Source organism: Gopherus flavomarginatus, chromosome 5, assembly GCF_025201925.1.
Source record: "Gopherus flavomarginatus isolate rGopFla2 chromosome 5, rGopFla2.mat.asm, whole genome shotgun sequence".
Classification (NCBI taxonomy): Eukaryota; Metazoa; Chordata; order Testudines; family Testudinidae; genus Gopherus; species Gopherus flavomarginatus.
The window spans coordinates 8,847,587-8,870,187 of record NC_066621.1 but is presented as its reverse complement, the minus strand read 5'-3'; the positions used below and the strand labels follow the sequence as shown (position 1 = coordinate 8,870,187).

The window sequence follows — 22,601 nt, the reverse complement described above, 5'->3', positions numbered from 1 at the left end:
TTTCATACAGGGATGCTCTGAGTGGGTTTGAGTGCAGGATTCAAACATAATCAGAACGCACATTACAATGAAAATATCCTTTAGTTTTAGATTAAAACAAACAAATATTTTATTTTTAAGACTTCATTTCCAGAATCTTTGAAGTGCCCCCTCCATCATCCCATCAAGAGAAGGTCAGAGAGACTCGCATGGTCTTTGGTGAAGTCTAATTTCCAGGCCATCATCAGCAATGCGATATTGACTCCTCCCTGGCACAGGAAGGTGCAGTCATCTGGACCTGTTATCAGTAGAACATCTGGATACCTCCAGCACACTGGGTCACCCAAGAGACCACACTTCTCTGTACACCATTCAGCATACAGGAAGCAATGTACTGATAAACTCTGAATACACAGATTGTTCTAGCAACAAAGACAATATGCAAAATCCAGTTTCCGGTCACATTTATAACTCTCTCTTTTGCATGTGAGCCGCACTCTATGTTCTAAAAATGCATTTGACAGATGCCGTGCACACAAAACAGGTTCAGTTAGCTTGTGCATTCATCACATTAATCTGAAACCTACATAAGGTTCCTAGACAGAGATAATGCCTGGGTGTATGTTTGGGGCCCACCCTTCCCAGCCAGGCTTCCCCAGATCCAGGCCAGAGTACCTAGTCCTGCTCCACCAGACATCACTGCTAGGAGACAGGGTCAAGGGACTCCAACTCCATTAGCCTTTAAAAAAAAATCCACTATGCCAAACTACTCCACCTTATACAACTTCCTAGTGAAACTTCTCCAGCTGACAAGACCCAAACACCCAGAGTGAGTCTACAGTGGCAGAAAGGAGAAGACTTTAAACTGGGAACCAGATACGAGAGGAGAAAACCCCCCTAAACTTCCTAGACACTCAAAAGATTCTGCACCAGTAGTCAAAATCTCAGATTGAGTGTCCCTGGACAGACAGCCAGTAAAGAAAAGCCTTTGGGGGATTTCAGAGTTAGTTACAGACTCGCAAAAAACAAGCAAAATGGCATAATTATTGGATTTTGGTCACAAATCCAGTTCAGAGTACTTCTGCAGAACTCTTGCCTGGTTTTCTGAGTGCAACAAACCTCTCTATCCCCAAGAGAGGTTTCTGTCAAATTTAAATTTTGTAAAAGCAATCCTTCATGTAACTGCAGAGCAACAAAAATGTATGAAAATTCTAAGGGAAAACCACCATTTTAAAACAAACACTGACCTGCAGAGTTTGAAACCCAAACATGCTCACATTAAGCCACTGGCCTAGAAGCTAACTGTATGCCAGTGAAACTGATGCCATTGTCCAAGTAGAGAGAAATGCAGATAGCAAATTAAATGCATAAGAATGACAAACTGGATTTTTAGATTCTTTCCCTTCAAGTGATCTAGGGTGTGTTAGTAACAGAGAGAGACACTAGTTTGCAACCTGATTTTTAAATTGACATCTTTCGTTTGAGAGGCTGTAAGGGCAAATCCCCTAATTAAATCAACTAGCAGCACAACTACTTTCCCTCAAGCCAGCTCATATCCTGCCAGATTTCCACTCCAAGGGGCCCACAAGACCCAGATCCAGGTTGGAATTAAGTATTTAATAATTACCCTATTGCCTAGAGACCCCAAAAGAGGATTGGAGCCTTGTGTGTTGGGTACTGTACAAGCACACAATAGGAGATGTGGTCACTCCCCTGAACAACTGACAGTATGAAACAAGTGACAAGATGGGAGGGAAAGGATGCAATCAAATTCATATAGTTTGCATAGATACAGATTCATTTGCTCATTTTATTAAAAATACATTAAGTTGGGCCACTGTGCTCATCTGCCTCTCAGCCCAGACATCACTGACCCACTGGATTTCATGTAAGTGTCAGAGCTGAGTCTGGAAGTGGGTTAACAGAGGAATTCCAAACAACTCCCTACAGATCCCTTGAGCAGCAGCAGCTGGCTTCTGAGGGGACTGCTGGTGGGTGGAGCCATCTCTCTATGACCACCCCAGTGATGATATGGGGTGGGATATTCCAGGTTGAGCTGGCTCTCCCACAGAGTCCTGTATGGTATGTAGGCCTTGTTTCACTGAGCTACTCATATAATGAACTGATTCAACAGCAGCATCCCAAAGAGCTCTCTGCAAATTGCAGGATCATGTAAATCCTTGAATCCTTATGGAGTCACTCCAGCAAACCCAAGTGTAATGTGGCACAGGCTAAGGCACAGATTTGGTGTAGCTGATTTTACTGCAGAGCATATATACTAATAGCTCCTGAGGGACTGTATGTGAGTGCCTCTGTTAATACCAACTCAGAGGTAGCAGAAGGAGGTTTGAACGGGCTTTCAGTGAGTATGGCCAGCTACAGAAGACAATTCCCCTAACTGTAGAAATCTGTTAACTCTTTAGAGCACTAGAGAAGTAGGATGGCCAAGAGTGTTTAGTGCTACCAGTTCTCACATCTGTGGGCTCTGCCATAAATAGCATTCTTGTTCACAATGTCTCCTTTTTAGCTTCCTTGGACTCAATGTCTTGGCTGTTCTGTTTCCCAGCATGATACTAGGCAGCCATCTCTGGCTCCCTCTCTCTTCGGGGCTACAGGGTAGGACAAAAGCTTGCAGAACAAAAGTGTCACTGTCAGTCCTCACACTTAAAAGTTGCATTTACAGCCTATGTTGGAGGGAAACAAAATCAGTCCTACAAATTATTTGTAAATAAATGAATAAGTGCAAGAACAAGAGAGCCACATCTGGTGTGGAAGAATAGCTACGTGTTGAGGTGTCCCAGTTAGTGACTGGATCGATCTTCGGGGCAGATGGAAGTAGAAAGACTGATGGCTGGGAAAACAATTTTCCGAAAACAGTTTAATAGTTTAAGTCATTGAAAGCTGCCATTTCACTTCCTGGGAGGCAGTGAAGCCTTTTCCATCAGTTTTCAAAGTTCTCCTAAAAAAAATTGAAAGAAAGAATTAAAAACAATGGTTAAAGGAACTAGCAGTAAGAGAGGTGGCCCAAGTGCAGGATGGGGAAATCAGTTCTCCAATTCTACTCCCAGCTTGCATGCCAACCTTCCCTCTGGCCTGGGTCAAGTCACTTCATCTTTCCAGGCCTCAGTTTCTTCAGCAGTAAAATGGGGAGCACTACCTCCACAAGGGGGTGAGAGAGTGTCTGTAAAGCCCATAGGAGCTAGAAAATGCAACATATGATTAACTTTTATTCCTTATGAACTTATCTAGGGCAGAAATGTTAGACTCTCAGGGTGCTGAGACAGTGGTGAAATCCTTTTGAAGTCAATAGGAAGTATACCATTGATTTCAGTGAAGGCAGGATTTCACCAAGACGTTTAACACAGCAGTGCTTCAGATACAGAGACTCCATCACCTGAAACGTAGGACTATAAGGGGGAACAATCTGGTGTTTTTGGGGTCAGTGGCCGGCAATGCCAGGGCATGCCCCAGGATGGCATGTTGCAGGGCTGAGCAGCTAGGCTGACAGGGTTAGGACATCTCCTTTGATGTGCCAGTGCATGGTGCCCTCAGAACACTGGGTCACACTGTAGCCAGCGCAGACTGGCAAAGGAACAGAGCCACAAGTACCAACAGAAGAATTTCAGTGATTCTTGAGCACTCACCCAGCCACCACGGGTCTCAATGTATTCTCTCACTTCACGGTTCCCATTAATCAGCTCCACAAGCTGGATTCGACGGGCCACAGCTGGAACTTTCCGGGAAAGGTATGCTAACAATTTCACAGACACTGCCAGAAAAGCTCTCTCATAGCCCAGCTCAGGATTCAGGCTGCTCCAACTCTTGCTGAGAGAATCCACCATGACTTCAAATTCTTCCACCTGGAAACACCAAGAGGAGGCTTTATAAAATACCACCATCAAAATAAGTCTTGGTTCAAACCCCACAGGGTTATCCAGGCCTGGCTTGCACTGCTCTATGATTAAGGCAGGTGACCCCCTTGGCCAGTGCACTGTGCTTGGCACAAATAAGTCAGACTGTAAGATCTTCAGGGCAGAGACTATATGTACTATGTGTTTGTCCCTCCTTTTCCCCCAGCACTGTTGTGTGAACTACAGTAGCACTGTACAGTTTCCAATTTAACTAGGACTGCAAAGAGTTCAGAGTTAGAGGTGCATGAGTATCCATATTGAAACTGGGCCGGGATGAGTTTCAACCTCAGACCAGACTCATGTCGGGTCTGCTAACACAGACTGGGGCTGTTCACACAGCTCCCCTTCTTCATTCCCCTCCCGCCCCTCATCCTGCAAGAGCAGCCCCTCCCATCTCAAGACAAAGCATCGTCTCACATAATAGCACTTCAGTTAAGAAAGGATGTGCTGGGGCTCTACAGCATATTGTAGGAGAGGGGTAGACCCTGGTCTAAACAGAGCGCTTGTGCATTACCTTTCCCTTAGCCACCTCAGCAATGATGCGCTGGGCAGGCTGCTCCAGATCCTCGTTATATTGGTCTCCTAGTCTCCGCAGACGACTGGCAATAATAACCGAATCAAAGCTACTTGAAGCTTCTGCTCCTGCAGAGGGATCACGTTTTAAGACGGCAGACTGAAAGCAGGGAAAGGGGGTACAACCTGCAGGTCAAGTGGTTGAGGCTGAGAATGCCTGTTTCATATCTAAACTTATTTTTTAATTATTTTATATTACATGAAAAAAAATTGTGTTAAAAGAATGAAGTCAGGCACACAGAAGTTAGGAAATGCCAGATGAAGATTCCCCATGCAACCTTAATTTGGACCCCTTGTACATATGCATTATGGGATGATCTTTAATTATATTATTAGAGTATTTCCTAATAGTTCCTAATTAACAAAATCCAAAAGACTAAAAACCAGAATTTTTATCATGTGGAATCATACGGATGCCTGATTTGGGTCGTCTGTCGGTTTCAGATATTTAGATCCACAGCACAGATCTCTACCACTTGAGTTAAGAGAGTAACTGGTAATAGAACTAGGCTGGGTATGAGGTTCAGGCAGTAGGCGAGACAGTTTGCCAAAGGGGTTAACACAGCTATTTGTTGACAGCAGAGGAACACAGACTTCTGGGTTCAAATCTAGATTCTGGAGGCAGTGTGTCTTCTGCCCTTGCCCCTGGCTGTCCACAAGCATGACCCTCTCTGCCCCCTCTAGTCTTTGTCTCAATCCCTCCACCTCACATGGGTTCAGGTTCCAGTTCACTACCCTTTCCAGACCCTAGTCTCATCCTCCTACCAACGTCCTCAATGCCCAACTTATTATTTCCTCCTCCTCCATGCTTCCTGGCAGCCAGCAGGGGGAGCAATGAGAACAAATGAGAGATTCTCTGATTTGGTGCCCAGTACCTCAGCAGCTCCCATCAGCTGGGAGCAGCATGTGCAGAAAAAGTCATGCTTATCCCCTGCATTTCCAGGCTGAAATACGCTCAGTACAGGCAGAATCTTCAGCAAATTCACCCATCATACCATTTAGTTTCTAATAAACGTGCAAACTGCAATTTTTCAAAGGCTTAACCATTTGGCCAGTTTGGGCTCTTTTGCCATAGGGATGGTAAAAGGCACAATCCTGACACAAATGTGCCCTCTGCCCAAGTTTCAAGTTCCTGTTCAAATGCAAGATGGTGCTGGAGCTTCTCAGCAGAAAGGTTTTAAAAATTTAAGATGGGCAAAACACGTTTCCCTAAACACATTCTAAGACATAACTATTTTTTCTTGACATTTTCCAAAGCAGAGTTCAGGCTGAGGCAAATACCCTGCACTGAAAATTTCAATCCAAATTGTTACACTTTGGCAAAGTTGTAAGGCACTGAAGACCGGAAGTGTTGAGCAATTTTATCAAGCACGGTTGCTAGCTGCTCCGCCCAGGCTGGGTAAGTCCTACTTGCCCTTTCTTATTACACTGCTAAGTTGCTCTCTTATTACTCCAAGTATTTGGGTATTTTAATATTTAGCAGCCCCCAGCCCCCTCTAGAACTCTGGTTTAAACCCCACACTAGATTCCACAGGTTCAGGAAAACCTAATTTGAGCTGCAGCCATTCACCAGGCTGTTTTCACAATACTCCAGTCAATGGAAATAGACTTGTACATGACCCATTAGCCCAGTGGGAGCTCAGCACAGGGGACAAGCAGATGGGAGACTCCCTCTGGGCCAAACTTCCCTTTCCTCCTTCAGCTCCCTCCTCCAAGCATGCTTCCATTAAACCATTGAGAAACAAATGCTGCTTGATGCTTGCAGCACCTCCCACTTGCACCAACTCTCAGCCACCCTCTGGCCCTGATTGTCTCTTGGCTGGGTCTGAACTAGACTGTACACTCCCTGGGATGGAGACCAGAGCCTTCCTTATTCGTTAAGCCCCAAGTACAGTGTTGGTACTCGATACATTAATGATAATTAGTTCTTTGGTTACAAGGACCAGGACCAGTTACACTTTCCCGATCACTATTAAGAAGTTATTTTTACGGAGATTTGGCGAGTGAAAAAGTTACTGGCATTTATAACTTGAATCCAAAAATCCCAGGTGCTTTACAGGCTATTACAAATAGATGTAATCTGCACGTTTGTGATGCAGCCTGGGTTTTTCAGTGACAAGCAGTCAGGATCTCCATTCTGCATCTCATTGGAAAGAGTCCTTTCCAATAGCATAGTTCTCCATAGCCCCACATCAGGCAAATGGTTCAACATGGACTGAGAGGGAAGGGCAACACAACTCCTTGCAGTCACCTGGAGACTCTCATGGAAATACTGACTCATGCCAACCCTGCTTCGCTTGAGACCTGCCAGCCCAAACTGCAGCCCACCTCTCTATCCATTCCAGGAACACCCAACAGTACGTTTACTTAGAACCTTCAGCCAAGAAAGCCTCCTGCCTCCCTCCAGAGATTTGGTCCCAGGTGGCTTTACCTGCGTGTGACTCAGCAAAAGAGTCTGTCTCCAGACTGCGGGGAGCAAACCCTTCGTCTTCCCCTAGGAGATCAGAGAGAAGTGCCTCCACAATGCACTCTGTTTGCTCCTCAAAAGTCCTAGGGCTCTTCATTTTAGTACGTCTCCCCTTGGATTATCTGAAGTTCGAAAAGAAGCCAAGCTGCCCCTGCAGCTGTTCCTCTTCTGGGTAAGGTTTGTGCACAGAACCTTTGAAAGCCTTCCTCCTTCCTGGTCAGCTCAGCATGCGTCACACCCTCTCAAGGGCAAGTGCCTTAGGGAGACTCCTCCTCCCCAGGGCAGGGTAAAGCACTGACAGGCTATTTCAGCCCTCACTCTTGCTCCCCTGCACATGTGTACGGCAAAGTTTCACAATAACCATTTACTATAAAACACACAGCTGTCCAGAATGAAGTTTTTCCAAAGTCCCTGCTTCACTAAGAGCTACCCTGCCTAGAATGAGTCTAGGCCTCAAAGGTCACGTCTACACAGGGACTGGAACCAGATTACCTGCAACTGTGTAAACATGAGGAGTTGCTGACCGGGTATAAGGGTGTTTTTGCTGATAATTTCATAATGCAAATATGCTCCTATCACCCAGAGGTGTGGCTGAGTGAGCTCGGCTCACACAGGAAAGGTCCTGCAAGCTGGTGATAAGAGACACCCGACTACAGTCTATGCTTAAACCCAACTGCAGCTATATCAGGCAGCCTCAGCTGAGGTTTTGCTTGCGTGACCATACCTGCCGAATGCTTGCTTACTGCAGAGAACCAATCCACAAAGATGGTCAGTGGACTTCACAGCAAATTCTGCGCTGTTGCTCCCAAGGTAGCAAGAGCAGCCACTTCACCAGCACAAGAGGGGTTTTAAGGCTATGAGGGAAGAAGCCATTCCCTAAGTGTGGGAGGTCTAACCTGGTGTGGCTCTTAACTCAGAGTCATAGGGTGGACAGTGAGGGTACATCTACACTGCATACAAAAAGCCACTGCAGCAAGTTTCAGAACCTGGGTCAGCCACCGCTGTCTGGGAGCTAAAAATAGCTGGTCACATACACATTCCTAGTTGTGCTGATGCCCGAGCTCTGAAACCCAAAAGTGGGGGCTCCAGCCTGAGTGGGCACGTCTACACTGCTCTTTTTAGCCCTATAGCATGAGCCCATGTCAGTTGCTGGCGGCTCTGAGGCTTGCTGCCATGTTTTTTTTGGCGGGGAAGGGGCAACGTAGACATGCCTTAGGAGGAAGTTGGTTCAGCCCACCAGTGCCTCATTTCCCAACTCACAGTGGCACATGATAGAGGACAGCTGGTCTCTATCAAGAGAGGGGAACAGGAAACAGCAGCATACAGTGTAAGAGCTGCAGTGAGCAAGAGGTGCCTGGTGCAGGCTACAGGGGAAAAGACAAAAACACTCCAGGAAGGGTTGGGAGTGGCCTACTAAAAGCAGCCAGTTGAGCTGAGCTTCATAGACTATTTGGGGATTTTGAAGTTAATAAGCCCAGCCCCTAAGGAGCTATGGCTGAACAGAGAGAAGCCTGCATGTAGTTTACTGCGGAGCCCTGAAGAGGAACACTAAGGGTCTGTCTCCACTGCACACTCCATATGGCAGCACATCCAGTATATACACTGCATGCCCCTCTAGCACAGGTATAAACAGCGGTGTCCAAACACTGGAGTATGTATCTACTCAGCTCTTTGCATACCCAAGCAGTGCCTCCCTCAGCTACACTGTTAATTTTAGCGGTGTTGTGTCCTGCTGCCGGAGCCTTTTCATGCCACAGTGAAAGGTTCTGGAAGTGTGGGAAGGCTCGCTGCTAGCACCTTTAATTGACATGCGTAGCTACACACCGCAGCGTGGACACAGCCTGGTTTTCACTAGGGCACACAGCTACGTGTACAGTACTTGCTGCTGCCAGCAGTGTTGCAGTGTAGACACAGCTTAAAGACAGAGAACTGGAGAGCCACTCAAGGCCACAAGGGGCCGCTTGGGAGACAGCTGCTTTTACAGGGAGTCATAGTCTAAGACTCCTCAAGAGTCATGCAAAGGCTCTGGAAACTGTATATTTTTATTCTTCTCCTCTGAGAGGAGACATCAGACACCAGCACAAATTAAGGAATTCACGGGCAAGAACTACCTGAGGAGGAAACTTATTTTCGAGCTTAAAAAAATGCATGTTTTCAATAAATTGAACAGGTGAGAATGCTTAATTCAATTCCAATAACAATCACACTCGGCAGTTAGGGCATCACTGTAACTTGGTGCTTTACTCAAATAGATCAGACAAACAGCAAAAAACAAGCAAAGGATTAAGAAAAAAAGCCTGACCATGAGGTAGCCAAGGACAACTATAACAAATGCACGGAGATAAACATTTAAAGAAATAAAGAGTAAGCAGAATATGCCGCACCTGGGTAGAAACATGGGAATAGTAAACAAGGAAAACCAGAAAAGTGGAGGGAAAAAGAAAAAATACTGAAACACAAGACTATGCATGGCTGTGAGAAATACCTGTGACAAGCTGCCCCACATGGATCTAGTAGGGAATTAATAACTGACCAAAAGCAGGGGGATGTAAAGAATACTAAAGCTGCAGCAATAAAACCAGGAACGTGATACACCACACTGCTGGACAGAGCACTTGCAGGATTTTATGAGCAAAGGGGATGAGTGTTGCTAAGCATAAGAAGCTTTACATAACAGTCCTAGTTAAAAAGCAACAAGTTTGGGTAAAACTTGGCTTAAAAAAAACAAACAAAATATTCCTCTTGTAAAGATATAGGTTAGCTACGTCAACTGCAATGGTGCAAAGATTAGCATGAGCAGTGAAGAGTCAGCTAGCCTAGTGACCTAGTCAGGCTGTGCCGTATTAATTCATGCCCACTGTGGCCTTAGGATAACTCAATCTTGGGTGTTCCTATAGTTTCATCACCACAGAACCTAAAAGCTGAGGTGGGAATTCACAGAGGTAAATTCTTCCTCTGCAATGATGTATTTCAGTTAGAAAATACATTTGGGTTTTTTAAATAAAAAAATCCTGATTTTTTAGAAAACAGGTGCTCTCCCCCACTTCAAATCCCTTTAAAGCTGAGCTCCTAACCCTGAAGGGACGCTCCCCACAGAACTGCATCCACCGACGGACAGATTAAATCCCTTGAGAAGGGAACCAAGCACTGGAAAATTCTTCTAGAAACAGAACCAAGGAGTTATTCTGCCCTCTCTGCACCTCTTAACATGAGAGAAGCAACTCCAGGCTCAAATTCTCAAAAACGCTTTTAACTGGTTACACAATTCTAACTAAACCGGGGCTATGCCCACCTTGACTTTTGTTTGTTTCTGGTCCTGAAGAAGTACTACTCACAGTCCCAATTCCTTCGGCTATCAGCTTACTCCACTCCCAGTCCTCTCTAGAGAGATCTGACGCCAATATTTAATCTGTCTTTTATTCATGTAACTAGCATTGGAGTTGCTCCTGCTTCAGTGACCATATCAGAAGCACCAGACTGATGATCCATCCCCCAGCCTTCGGAGTTGTGAGACCTTGATGGATTTTGAATCTTTCCCATGCACTTGTTATAATGCAGTATGTGAGGAAACTAGCTACACTCACACCATATGCTGCCCCTGGGCCACACACTATTCCCACTGGCACTAATGGCAGCTCTAAGGCAGATCAAGGGCTGTTCAAGGGTCTTACAAACAGTTTAGAAGAAGAGCAATTTAACTTCAGTAACACCACACTGAGCCATAGAAAAAATCTTCCCTACACCCCAAGTGAGCCTGCTCCAAGTAGGGCTTAGAGGAATCAGGATTTCAGCCCCTGGACTGTCCCCATTACAGTTCTTAACACTGAGATAAAGTGTTGCAGTGCCTCAGTCCTCTCTTCACTCTGCTTCACTGAAACCTGCATCTCTGAGTTCCCAGTCTCAAGCAGCAGTTCTGTTAGGAAGAGACAGCCAGACTCATTCTGGGCACTGAGATAGGCCTTCCATGGCTGGGCACCAGCTTTGCTCATAGCAATAGTCTGGATGTGGACAACTTGAAGCGCAGTCTGTATGGTGTCTGGGTGAGCAGCTCCATGCCAGGGCAGAGCCTGCCGGCAGTTCACATCCAGACTCAGCCAGGTCTTCTCAAACTGCTCCGCAGTCAGGTGTGCCTTGGGGATTAAAGTCAAGCCAGCCAAGTCGGAATGAACCTGGAGAACTTCCTTATTCCCTTCTGAAATCAGTGACTCTGAAATCAAATATGGAACAGGGTGAGAAATGGCATTGGGAATGCTGCCCACAGCATCACCAAGAGTGTCTGACGAACCTATCAGCAACACAAACCCAGGAAGTGTAATGCCTCCAATATCCCACCAGGGTGAGCAGACTGTGGACAGCCAAGTGTTAAGTGAAAGGCTCAGACCCCATAACAGCCTTTTATACTCAAGGTTTCAGTGCTGAAACCTGGGATCTTCCCAGAGGGTCAAACATAGGAAGATTTATCAATGGAGGAAGATATTTTTCTAGCTGAATGTGTGACTACCTGTTCCTGCAGTCATGGGAGCAGCACAGGGAAAGCCTCCGCAGCGCGGCTCCGTTGCCCAGTTAGCAGTGATAACTGCCCAATGTGCTTTCCCATATATGGGCACCAACGTGTTAAACTCTGAAGCCCATTTGTTCACAGGTCGCTCAGCCTGATCCTCCAGGAGTCCTAGAGAGGGATCAGACTTGGGGCTGCACAGCACCTGCTTCGCTTCTTCCACGCCAGCTTGTAAGAGACGATAGCAGAACAGGCCCCGGTCCCGTACCACCATATCAGTCTCTTCCTCTGGAAAGATGAACACACACACGTTCACTCAGGGCATGCTAGAATTCATAGATCAGACCTCAATGGACAACCCTTCGCTGGTACATACCAACAGGCTTACACCTGGATCCTGAGGGCTGTCCATTTCCTCTACCACTTTGCAGAGCTAGGGGCCAAACAGCAGCAGGAGTAGCAGCAGCAAGGTGGTAAACAGGAGCAAGGGCAAAGAGACGGACAGAAAGGGGGCTAGATTCTGCATTTGCATCCACATAGGAGGATGTCAAAAACTTATTTTAAAACTAGTCTGGATCTTTGAGCTGAGGAGTTTCTGCCACAAAATTCTCCATCTGTCACTGCAGTGTGTGCGAGAGTCCCCAGCAGGGACACACCCATCTATGCAGTAATACAGCAAGTGCCCGGACATAAATTGATCATAGGGCTGCGGGCGTGAGAGTCTCAGCAAGACATACTCACCTATGCAGTAATAGAGCAGTCGCCCAAGTATGTCCTGGCATTCGGCAGGACGAAACAGGAAGAGTCGGACCAAAGCTGTCAGCAACTCCATCTTCACTGCTGGAAATGTCTCCGATCTCACATTCTCTACGAAGTCCTCCAAAACATAGGGTGCATTGGGAACTCTCTCCCCATGCACTCCCAAGAGCCAGATCAGCGCTTGCTTGCCCTAGGGAGTCAAACAACACCACTGGATGCTCAGAGCCAAGCCACTCCACACTGCACTCCTAGTACAACCTGTGACCAAGGACCTTTGACACCAACTGGCAGAAGGCACAGGGATACATAGAAGTACAAGGATCCCCTGGGTTCACCAAAAGAGGTCATCTGGTGGCCATAATCATTGCAAGATGTATGTAAGGAAAGCGTGAGTTATGTATATGTGCTGAAAATTATGTTCTCTAGGTTTTGTAGATAAAGGCAGGTCACTCAAAGATACTGTGGCTTGAGACAAACTTCTCCAGACAGGAGATGGGAGACCTGGTGGACCACTGTGTACCATGGGTCTTACAACAGAAGTTTAACAACATACTAAATCAAATGCTGAAGAAGAGCTTGCAGAGACTTCAGAAGGAAATTAACAAGAACAGCTGGGGGAGAGGTAGAAACCTATTTTCTGGTAAAGATCATAGGTCTGGTCTGGAATATGGGGGGCTCCACAGAAACATCCCAGCATCCTTCAATCTCTGAAGACAAGTGGTCAGTAAGCTTGAGGTTATGAAAGGGGGATCTCAGCCATTCTGGCTAAAAACACGGAGAAAAGGACTTGGACTAAGCAATCTTGTAGGAGTTAAGTTTTGGCTCTAAAAGGCACATCATGTTGTGATTTTCCTTTACATGTAACCATCTGTTTCTAATATTTTTATTTACTGTCATTTGAATCTCTGCTCTTTGATAGATTTATAGTGAAAACAATAACTTTATCTAAGTGCTGCATGTTAAGTGCAGTGGGGATCCTGAGTTAAATCTTGTCTAAATTGGTGTGTACTGTTCCTTCGGGAGAAGCGAAGCTGAGTTCTGTGAATGTTCAGCGGAACAGGAGCTGGGTAGTCCAGAAGCTTGGTACATGCCTATTGCTAACCTGTAGAGAGTGCGCGTTGCCTGCGGACACCTGGATGGCAGTGCTTGTATTACGGGGGCTGGTGCAGCAGGCACTTACAAGACTCCCTCATGCTAAGGGCAGGAATTAGCGAGGTACCTCATAACTCTGGGTACCCCTGAGAAGAATATCACTATCACTGGAGCATCAGGTGGACTGGGAACCCCTGGCTGCAGCCCACCAGGATGGTGCTCAGCTCAGAACTGTTTATTGGAGAGAGAAATATTCAAGACAAGAGTCTTCCGATATTTAAATAGTAACATCAGCCAACACGGAAACACCCAGCACTTAATACCAGACTTTCCCTCTCCAGAGCACTGGACCAGCATGAACCAACAGCCTCACAACAGTCCTGTGAAGCAGGACTATTGTAATACCCTTTTACAGACCGGCGAACGACAGCAGAGAGGTGATGGGACATACCCAGGCAACAGCATGATTCCATGTCAGAGCTGGAATAGAATTCTAGAGTCCTAGTTCTCAGGCTAGTTCCCCAGACCACACTTCTATTTGCCCTAATTACAGTGGTTATCTGGGGTTAAGGGAAGCGGTGGGATCTCTGTTGTCCTAGCCCAAAAGGGGCCACGTACAGACAACTTGGCTGACATCACTGTACTGAGGAGGGGTCTGCAAACAGTGCTGCTCTAAACTGCCAAGCAGCAGGTGCTCACAGATTCAAAGGCCAGAGCTTCCCTGCACCCCATGGAGACATTTTTCTACAGCTGAGGAGATCCCATCATTCAGATGCTCTTGAGATTCAGCCTGAATTTGACTAGGAGGGATGGGACGTAACTGAACAAAGGCACACTCCCTCATCCCACCCCAAATGATTCCTCTCCCTCCTTGGTGCTCACACCCTTCAAATACTTGTTTGGCCACTCCAAGCAGAGCTGGCTCTGTTTATCAGTTCTACATGACAGGAGACATATCGCCATTCGGCTAACTGCATGAAGCCTCCCTACCTCGCTGTCCTGCATGGCCTCCTCACAGCTGGGCAGAGCCTGGCACACAGCCTCAGTGCACGGGGGACAAAGCCACACCAGGTCCCGGAAAGCCTGCACCACAGCTGCAGTGGAACAGAATGCTCAGCATCTAACAGCAGCTTTTTAAAATCACCACCCAAGAAAACAATTCATCACCTATCAGATCTAGCCAATTCAGAGTGAACCAGGTCAGTGCTGCATTCATTCGTGCTATTTGGAGCACTTTTCTTCAAAGCCTCACAGCACTGGGGTTTGCCATAGTAAATGCAAAGCCTTTGCTTCCCCTATCCAAAATAAAACATTTAAATGGCAAAGATTGCTTCTTTGGCTGCAGTGAAGCAATCTCCCCCAGCCATCCCCTGTCCTTGAGAAGGCAGTGTCTGACTGTCTCACAGCAACAGTGTTTTAAAGTGAGTCTCATCAACACTCTATAGCAACTGCTGCTAACTTATAAACTTGCAAATACATTCTGAAAATTAATTCATTTGGTGACTAGAAAAACCTGTAATTCTGAAAGCTCATAAAAGGTAGAGCAAAATTATTCAAAAGAAGCAAGAGAAACAGTGAATGATGTTAAATCTGAAAGCAGCAGGAAAACCAGAGAGCAGAGTCAGTTACATCAGTAACAAATTACAAAAGAGGCAGAGACTAAAGCAGCCAGTGGGAAACAACTTCAAGGTCAGAAATTTCAATCAACTTGACCTTTATAAAAGAGCCATTAAAATATCTCAGTACAGTCCCTCTCTCCCTGAGCTAGCCGGTTCAGTCCACATCACATGGTGGATGGAGCTGTGTCCAGTCCCCGCTTAAGCACAAGGAAGATGGCTAAGATAGGAGAAGTTATAAAGTCCACACAAGGAAGATGCCAACTAGGTTAGAATCCACACCAAATGATCATCTTGTGGTCACCTGGAGAGGAATTTCCCAAATCCCAGCCCAGAACCACACAACCCTACCAAATCTAGATGTCCTGGTGTTGAGGCCATTTCCTGAAAGTGTGAAGCAAGCAAACCCGAGAACTTAGCCAGCAGCAAATCCTTACCTGAAGTGATATGTTCTTGCTTAAGCCCTAGGAGCTCCGTTAGAATCCCCACACACTGCTCTATGTATGTCCTGGCAATGCTGCCTGAGAAAACACCAAGGGGAACAAGTCAAGCTTTGGTCAGAGAAACAGACAGACCTACACTATCCACCACAAAGTCATGTTAGAGTGATATTCTCCCTCGTCTGAAAACTTGTTAGCCTGCTATTACGGCAGAGAAACGATCTACAGGTTGGTCCTGCTTTGGAGCAGGGGGTTGTACTAGATGACCTCCTGAGGTCCCTTCCAACCCTAATCTTCTATGATACCGTTAACTACAGCCAAAAAAATGAAAACAAAAAATCCTCAGAAGAATGCTCTAGTTCCCTCAGCACACACACAAATGACAGAAAGCCTGGTACACCTAAGGGAAGAATCCATTCACAATTAAAAAACAATAACATTTTAAATGCAATTATTAGGGACTCCAAACAACCTTAACTCTGCCCCCATAGCACTACCCAGAAATGTAGAGCCCACCCATCCACCCCACAGGTTCATTATGATTCCATGTTTTCATGCTCCCTAATAAGATGGGTGGGTGGGTAAAGTCACCTCATGTGCACATCAGTCCAGCCCAGCCTGCCAGGAGCCAATGGCTTGCTAGCAACTTAGCATTTCTGGGGCCCTGGCCCAGGCAGAGCAATTCTGAAATGCTCAGCACAGGCTCAGGAATGCATTCGTATTTCTGGGGATCTAGCTCAGCCTGGGGTGCGGCACACCAGGACGGCTCTGACACACAGTGCTCTTTCGTCGCTGGCCAAGGCTTTTTTCAGTGGAGAAAGGCCTATTTGGGAGATTTCAGAGAGAAATCCCGGCTGTTTCTGAAGCAGAAGCAGAGCTCTTACCTATGGCAAAGATGGCCCCCTGGGCAAGCTCGGCTGACACATCAGTGCAGTAACTCTTCAGCTCCTCCAGCACCTGCTGCACATTCTCATCATTCACTAGCTCACACAGCACTTCCATCTTCTGACATTTAATGTAATGGGGCTCCGAGTAGGAACAGAAAAACTTCTTGTAATGGCTGCTGAAGTGGCCAGGCAGGCTTCTCAGGATCTGGCGTACATGACACAAGGCAGTGAAGCAGAGCTCCCGGCTCTCGGAGGTGCAGGCCGCCAGCAATGGCCCCTTCACTCTAACTAGTACATCTGTCTGTACCTGTGGGAAGTCCTTGGCCAATACCAGAAAGAGTTTGGTGGCTGCCATCACAACACTGGGGCTGCTGCTCTTGAGGGACCCATCTAGTAAGCTGAGGATGTCGAAGAGTTCTTCTTCACTGCGGGGTTTGTAGCGCAGCAGGAAGGCCAGCACCTCACTCTGTCCCCACTGGTCTAAGTCAGACATTCTGCCAAGAAAGTAGCACGGTAAACAGGTCACAAAAGATGCAGCACTACACATGGATCGTTCCAGGGCAGAGCCTGTAGCTGTTGCACTTTGTATGGTTTCAGCACACCCACCAATTGCCAGGTTTGTACATGCGGATACCAGTGTTCTCCCTCAAGGGAACCAGTCAGTTCACATGCACGCTGAAGCTGAACTCTGTCTCAGTCACTCACACCTGCCCTCAAGCACTAAACCTGAGAGAAACACTGAGAAGGTGCATGGCTAGAGCAAAAGAGAAAGGATGCCACTCCCTTGACCAAACCAACCCAGACCTGTCTGAAGAGAAGCTGATTCCTTCAGACACTGGACACCATCCCTGCCACGTTACATGTATTGGGATGTAGCGGGACCGACAGGCTAGAACAGCTGGTCCTATGCTGATGTGCCCCAACTGTTGTCAGGGAAGAAAGAAGCTTTAGATAAGCCATGATACAACTTATAATTCTAAATAAACCGATAGTTGGTCACAAACTTCTCCTGGAAACTGAGGCTGGTTCTGTGTATCACTGGGAAGGCCTCAGATTTCACATGTGACAGTGAGGTTAATCTGGCACTCTCCTATCTTTGGGGGGGGTGGGGAGAGAACAACTTACAGCACTGGAATTTGTTTCCAAAGCGTCCTCTCAGCTCTGCCAGGAGCTGTGACATCTGCTCTGCTGACATACAGAACACAGGGGGATCTCACTAAAGTGATACTTCCAGCTTCTCACACAGAGAACAGACCTTTTGAGAAGGTGATGGGCTATGGGCTTGTTGATGACAACTCCTCCTTCTCGCCTCAGAATCTCTTCTAGAGACCTCAGACAATTCACCACTACAATGGGATCCTGGTCACGAAGCAAACTGTATAGCTCATTCACCAGCACGCCATCTGCAGACACACAAAAGGCACTTAGATCAACAGAGACTCAGAGGCACTGCATCCATTCAGGCAAGACAATGAATGTCCATGAGCAGCCTCAGGAATATGGGGGCCATGACACAGCACCTGGAAGGAAGATTTGTTACCAGCAAACTACAAACACCCCTGACTTTCCAGTAACATTTGAGTATGGCAAAGGTATTCTCTCAAGAGCCATCTCTAGACAATATCACCGCATGTGCTGCAGTCAGGTGCTAGAGGAAGAGGCTCACACATAGCACAGAAAAAGCAGCAGGAAAGGAAGAGCTGCTGCCCAGTGAGGAAGCAGATATGAAAGGAGTGTTCCTCTGTGAAAACTCACCCTGCCAGACCCGAAAATGCCCAAGAAGCAGATTCTATTAGGGATCTGCCTTATGTTCATAGGCTGCCCCCATCCCCCTGCCTCCACTCCCGTGGGATCCAAAACCAACGCACAGCCCAGTGAATCCAGGCCGAACAGGGAGGCTTGACACTAAAGAGAAGCATCTAAATGAGCTGTATGTATCTTATCTAGTAAAGAAGCATAATCTTCCTCTCCCCAGTGAGAGCGCTAGAACAAAGTATGACCATACACCCACTTCCTCCAATGCAAAATCTGACTACTTACCCACTTCGGTGTCACCCTGGAGTTTCTGCATCTTTGCACAGCCAAGAACAGCTACTCTCCTCACATAGGACGCTTTGTCTCGCAGACCATTCAAAACGGGCTGCTGGATGTACTCCTGTATGCCAGGCATCCTATGAATAAGCATGTATCATTCTGGATTAATTCAGAATTCCTCAAGATATCCGAGGGGGCTCTCCCATCTACAGCAACCACTTTTACAAACCAAGGGCTTTCCTTGCTGTTCTCTTTCCTACACGCAGGTAACCATTTCCTATTCTGTGCACATCTCTTTTGCATCTTTTAAAATAATTATGCAGCATAAAGAAAACACTCAAGGCATTTGTGTCATTTTTGAAGTCCTGAGTTCCATCCATAATATCCAGACACTGCTATTCAGATGAATACATTAGAAAGCCAGAAGAGATCCCTGTTATCATCTAGTGTGACCCACTGCATAACACAGGCCATAGAATGACCCTGAATTAATTTCTATTTCTCACAGAGAATATCTAGAAAAACATCTAATCTTGATTTAAAAATTGCCAGTGGAGAATCCATCATAACCTTTGATAAATTGTCCCAATTGTTAATTGCCCTCGAGGTTAAGAATTTGCACCTTATTTCTAGCTGAACTGGTTAAGATTCACCTTCCAAACACTGGATCATCTTATATCCCTGTGTGCTAAACTGAAGAGCCCGTTACTAAATATTGGTTTCCAGAGTAGGTATTTATAGTTTGTGATCAAATCATCCAATTTCTTTAAACTAAATAAATTCAAGGACCTCAATGTAACACTCTAAGGCTATGTCTACACTATGCACCTTTTAGTGACACAACCATGCTGCTAAAAGGCGCACAGTGTAGCCGCTCTTTGTCAGCAGGAGAGAGCTTTCCTGCCAACAAAAAACTTCCACCCCCCACGAACAGCAGTAGCTTTGCTGGCAGAAGAGCTCTCCTGCTGACAAAGCGCTGTTCACACAGGCGCTTTTTGTCAGCAAAACTTTTGTCCTTCAGGGTTGTTTTTTTTTCCCCCCCAACATTCCTGAATGACAAGAGTTTTGTTGTTCACGTTCCAGTGTAGACAAAGCCTAAGACAGTGGTTCTCGGCCTATTTACCATTGTGGGCTGCATCCAATGCTACCTATATGGATGGCTCTGAGGATGTAACACGGGCTACAGCTCAAGTGCTGATTGGGCTGAAAGCAGCCAATAGGCTGCAGGCTGAGAACCACTACTCTTAGACAAGTTTTCAAAACCTTTAGTCATTTCTGTGGCTCTTACCTGAACCTTCTCCTATTAATCAGCATCCTTCTTTAATTGCAGAAGGCAAAAGCAGACACAGCATTCCAGTAGCAGTTGCACCAGGCCAAGTATAGAGAGACTATAACCTCCCTTCTCCTACCTGAGTGTCCTCATTGCTGGAACGCCTAAGCCAGAGGTGGCCAACCTGTGGCTCCAGAGCCACATGCGGCTCTTCAGAGGTTAATAGGTGGCTCTTTACCTGGGCACTGATTCCGGGGCTGGAGCTATAGATGCTAACTTTCCAATGTGCTGGGGAAATGCTCACTGCTCAACCCTTTGCTCTGCCCCCACTCCACCCCTTCCCCTTCTCTATTCTTGCTCCCCTACCCTTCCCCACATAGCCTCCTGCACAAGCGAAACAGCTGACTGCAGTCGGAGGGGGAGTAGGTGCTGATTGCTGGGGGCTGTCAGCAGGCTGGAGGTGCTGGGAAGCTGACGGCAGGCTGCTGATATATTACTGTGGCTCTTTAGCAATGTAAGTTGGTAAATTCTGGCTCCTTCTCAGGCTCAGGTTGGCCACTGCTGGCCTAAGCAGTCTATAATCATAATCTTCTTTGTTTCGGTCTTCACCGAGAAGTCTGAAGGAATGCCTAATATAATGAATGCTAATGGGAAGGGGGTAGGTTTAGAAGAGAAAATAAAAAAAGAACAAGTTAAAAATCACTTAGAAAAGTTAGATGCCTGCAAGCCACCAGGGCCTGATGAAATGCATCCTAGAATACTCAAGGAGCTAACAGAGGAGATATCTCAGCCTCTAGCTATTATCTTTGGAAAAGCATGGAAGACGGGAGAGATTCCAGAAGACTGGAAAAGGTCAAACATAGTGCCCATCTATGAAAAGGGAAATAAAAACAACCCAGGAAACTACAGACTAGTTAATTTAACTTCTGTGCCAGGGAAGACAATGGAGCAAGTAATTAAGGAAATCATCTGCAAACACTTGGAAGGTGGTAAGGTGATAGGGAATAGCCAGCATGGATTTGTAAAGAACAAATCGTGTCAAACCAATCTGATAGCTTTCTTTGATAGGATAACAAGTCTTGTGGATAACGGAGAAGCGGTGGATGTGGTATACCTAGACTTTAGAAATGCATTTGATATGGTCTCGCATGATATCCTTATCGATAAACTAGGCAAATACAATTTAGATGGGGCTACTATAAGGTGGGTACATAACTGGCTGGATAACCATACTCAGAGAGTAGTTATTAATGGTTCCCAATCCTGCTGGAAACGTATAACAAGTGGGGTTCCACAGGGGTCTGTTTTGGGACCAGCTCTGTTCAATATCTTCATCAACGACTTAGATATTGGAATAGAAAGTATGCTTATTAAGTTTGCAGATGATACCAAACTGGGAGGGATTGTGACTGCTTTGGAGGACAAAGTCATAATTCAAAATGCTCTGGAGAAACTGGAGAAATGGTCTGAGGTAAACAGGATGAAGTTCAATAAAGACAAATGCAAAGTGCTCCACTTAGGCAGGAACAATCAGTTTCACACATACAGAATGGGAAGAGACTGTCTAGGAAGGAGTATGGCAGAAAGGGATCTAGGGGTTATAGTGGACCACAAGCTAAATATGAGACAACAGTGTGATGCTGTTGTAAAAAAAGCAAACGTGATTCTGGGATGTATTAACAGGTGTGTTGTGAGCAAGACATGAGAAGTCATTCTTCCGCTCTACTCTGCACTGGTTAGGCTTCAACTGGAGTATTGTGCCCAATAGCAGTTTTCAGGTATCTAAAATGTTGTCATAAGGAGGAGGGAGAAAACTTGTTCACCTTAGCCTCTAAGGATAGAGCAAGAAGCAATGGGCTTAAACTGCAGCAAGGGAGGTGTAGGTTGGACATTAGGAAAAACTTCTAACTGTCAGGGTGGTTAAACATTGGAACAAACTGCCTCAGGAGGTTGTGGAATCTGCATCTCTGGAAATATTTAAGAGTAGGTTAGATAAATGTCTATCAGGGATGGTCTAGACAGTATTTGGTCCTGCCATGAGGGCAGGGGACTGGACTCGATGACCTCTCGAGGTCCTTTCCAGTCCTAGAATCTATGAACCTCCCACACCCCCTGCCGCTTTCTCAGGCAGGTGGAGATCACTAAAATGATGACTAACAACAGACTGCATTCACCTAGGAAACAGTAATGTTCCCAAGAGCTAGGCTACAACGCTGCACTTAGGTGCCCAGTGCCAAGTCCACAGGAAGGGTCATGCTTCCATCTCCACCCAAGTCGCACCCATACCTGAGGCTGCACATGCTGCGGAGGGCGAGGCCTCGGACCATGGGGTTGGGGTCGGAGCAGTCCTTGCACAGGGTGTTGATGGCCAGCAGCGCTAGGTCGGGCTGCAGAGAGGCGTACGTGCACATGTACAAGTAGACCAGCTTCTTCTGCACGATGTCCGCCGTGGCACTGGCCTTCACCATCTCCATGAACACCCCGGACACATCCACGCCTTGGGTCATGCGCCTGAAAGCGCCGCAGGAGCAGCAGAGAGAGCAAAGCCGAGCTCAGGGCTAGGGCTAGGGCTAGGGCTGGGGCTGGGGCTGGGGCTGGGGCTGGGGCTCTCCCGCTCTCCCTCCCGGGCCGCCGCCAGCCCCGCTCGCCCCGACCCGCCCGTCCCGGGGGGCGCCCCGGCCAGCCGCGGGGCAGCGCGTGCACGGGCCGTACCGGATCACGCGCAGCAGCACGTTGCGGTAGCGCAGCCGGTCGGCCTGCGCGTGGCGGTTGGACAGGGCTCGGCGCAGCTCCGCCACGGCATCGTCCGCGCCCCAGTACGGCATCCCCGCGGCACCACCCCACCCGGCTCTTCGGATCGGCACAGGAAGTCCCGCCCCAAACCAACCGGACGAGCGGAACAGCTCTCGCTACGCACGCGCACTGCATCGCTACCCAGAGCGCCGCCGTCGCACGACGCATGCGCAGCATTTCCAACGTCCTCGGGGAGCACGGCCCCGCCCACCAGAGCAAAAGAACGCATGCGCCTAACTGGCCCCACTACCGCGATGCACTTCGCGCTTGCGCAGTGCCGCT

At 47.1% G+C, this 22,601-nt stretch overlaps 2 protein-coding genes across 3 annotated transcripts; both read right to left on the bottom strand.

Moving 5' to 3' along the window:
• Positions 1–426: 426 nt before the first annotated feature.
• BCL2L15 (BCL2 like 15) lies at positions 427–9,064 on the bottom strand. 2 transcript variants are annotated; one of them, XM_050954414.1, is made up of 4 exons: positions 6,895–9,064; positions 4,405–4,589; positions 3,624–3,839; positions 427–2,938 (listed from the first exon to the last, which is right to left on the bottom strand). In XM_050954414.1, exons 1-4 carry the CDS (start codon positions 7,025–7,027, stop codon positions 2,921–2,923), a joined length of 552 nt encoding a protein of 183 aa, XP_050810371.1. In that variant the 5' UTR covers positions 7,028–9,064; the 3' UTR covers positions 427–2,920. The 2 variants fall into 2 exon arrangements, with proteins under 2 accessions (XP_050810371.1, XP_050810372.1); XM_050954415.1 differs by having other exon boundaries at positions 4,405–4,532.
• An 80-nt stretch (positions 9,065–9,144) lies between these two features.
• On the bottom strand, positions 9,145–22,373 carry AP4B1 (adaptor related protein complex 4 subunit beta 1). The gene is made up of 10 exons (XM_050954296.1): positions 22,239–22,373; positions 21,813–22,037; positions 18,263–18,393; positions 17,478–17,625; positions 16,220–16,716; positions 15,333–15,416; positions 14,270–14,373; positions 12,170–12,377; positions 11,432–11,716; positions 9,145–11,137 (listed from the first exon to the last, which is right to left on the bottom strand). Exons 1-10 carry the CDS (start codon positions 22,349–22,351, stop codon positions 10,710–10,712), a joined length of 2,223 nt encoding a protein of 740 aa, XP_050810253.1. The 5' UTR covers positions 22,352–22,373; the 3' UTR covers positions 9,145–10,709.
• Between the last annotated feature and the right edge of the window lie 228 nt (positions 22,374–22,601).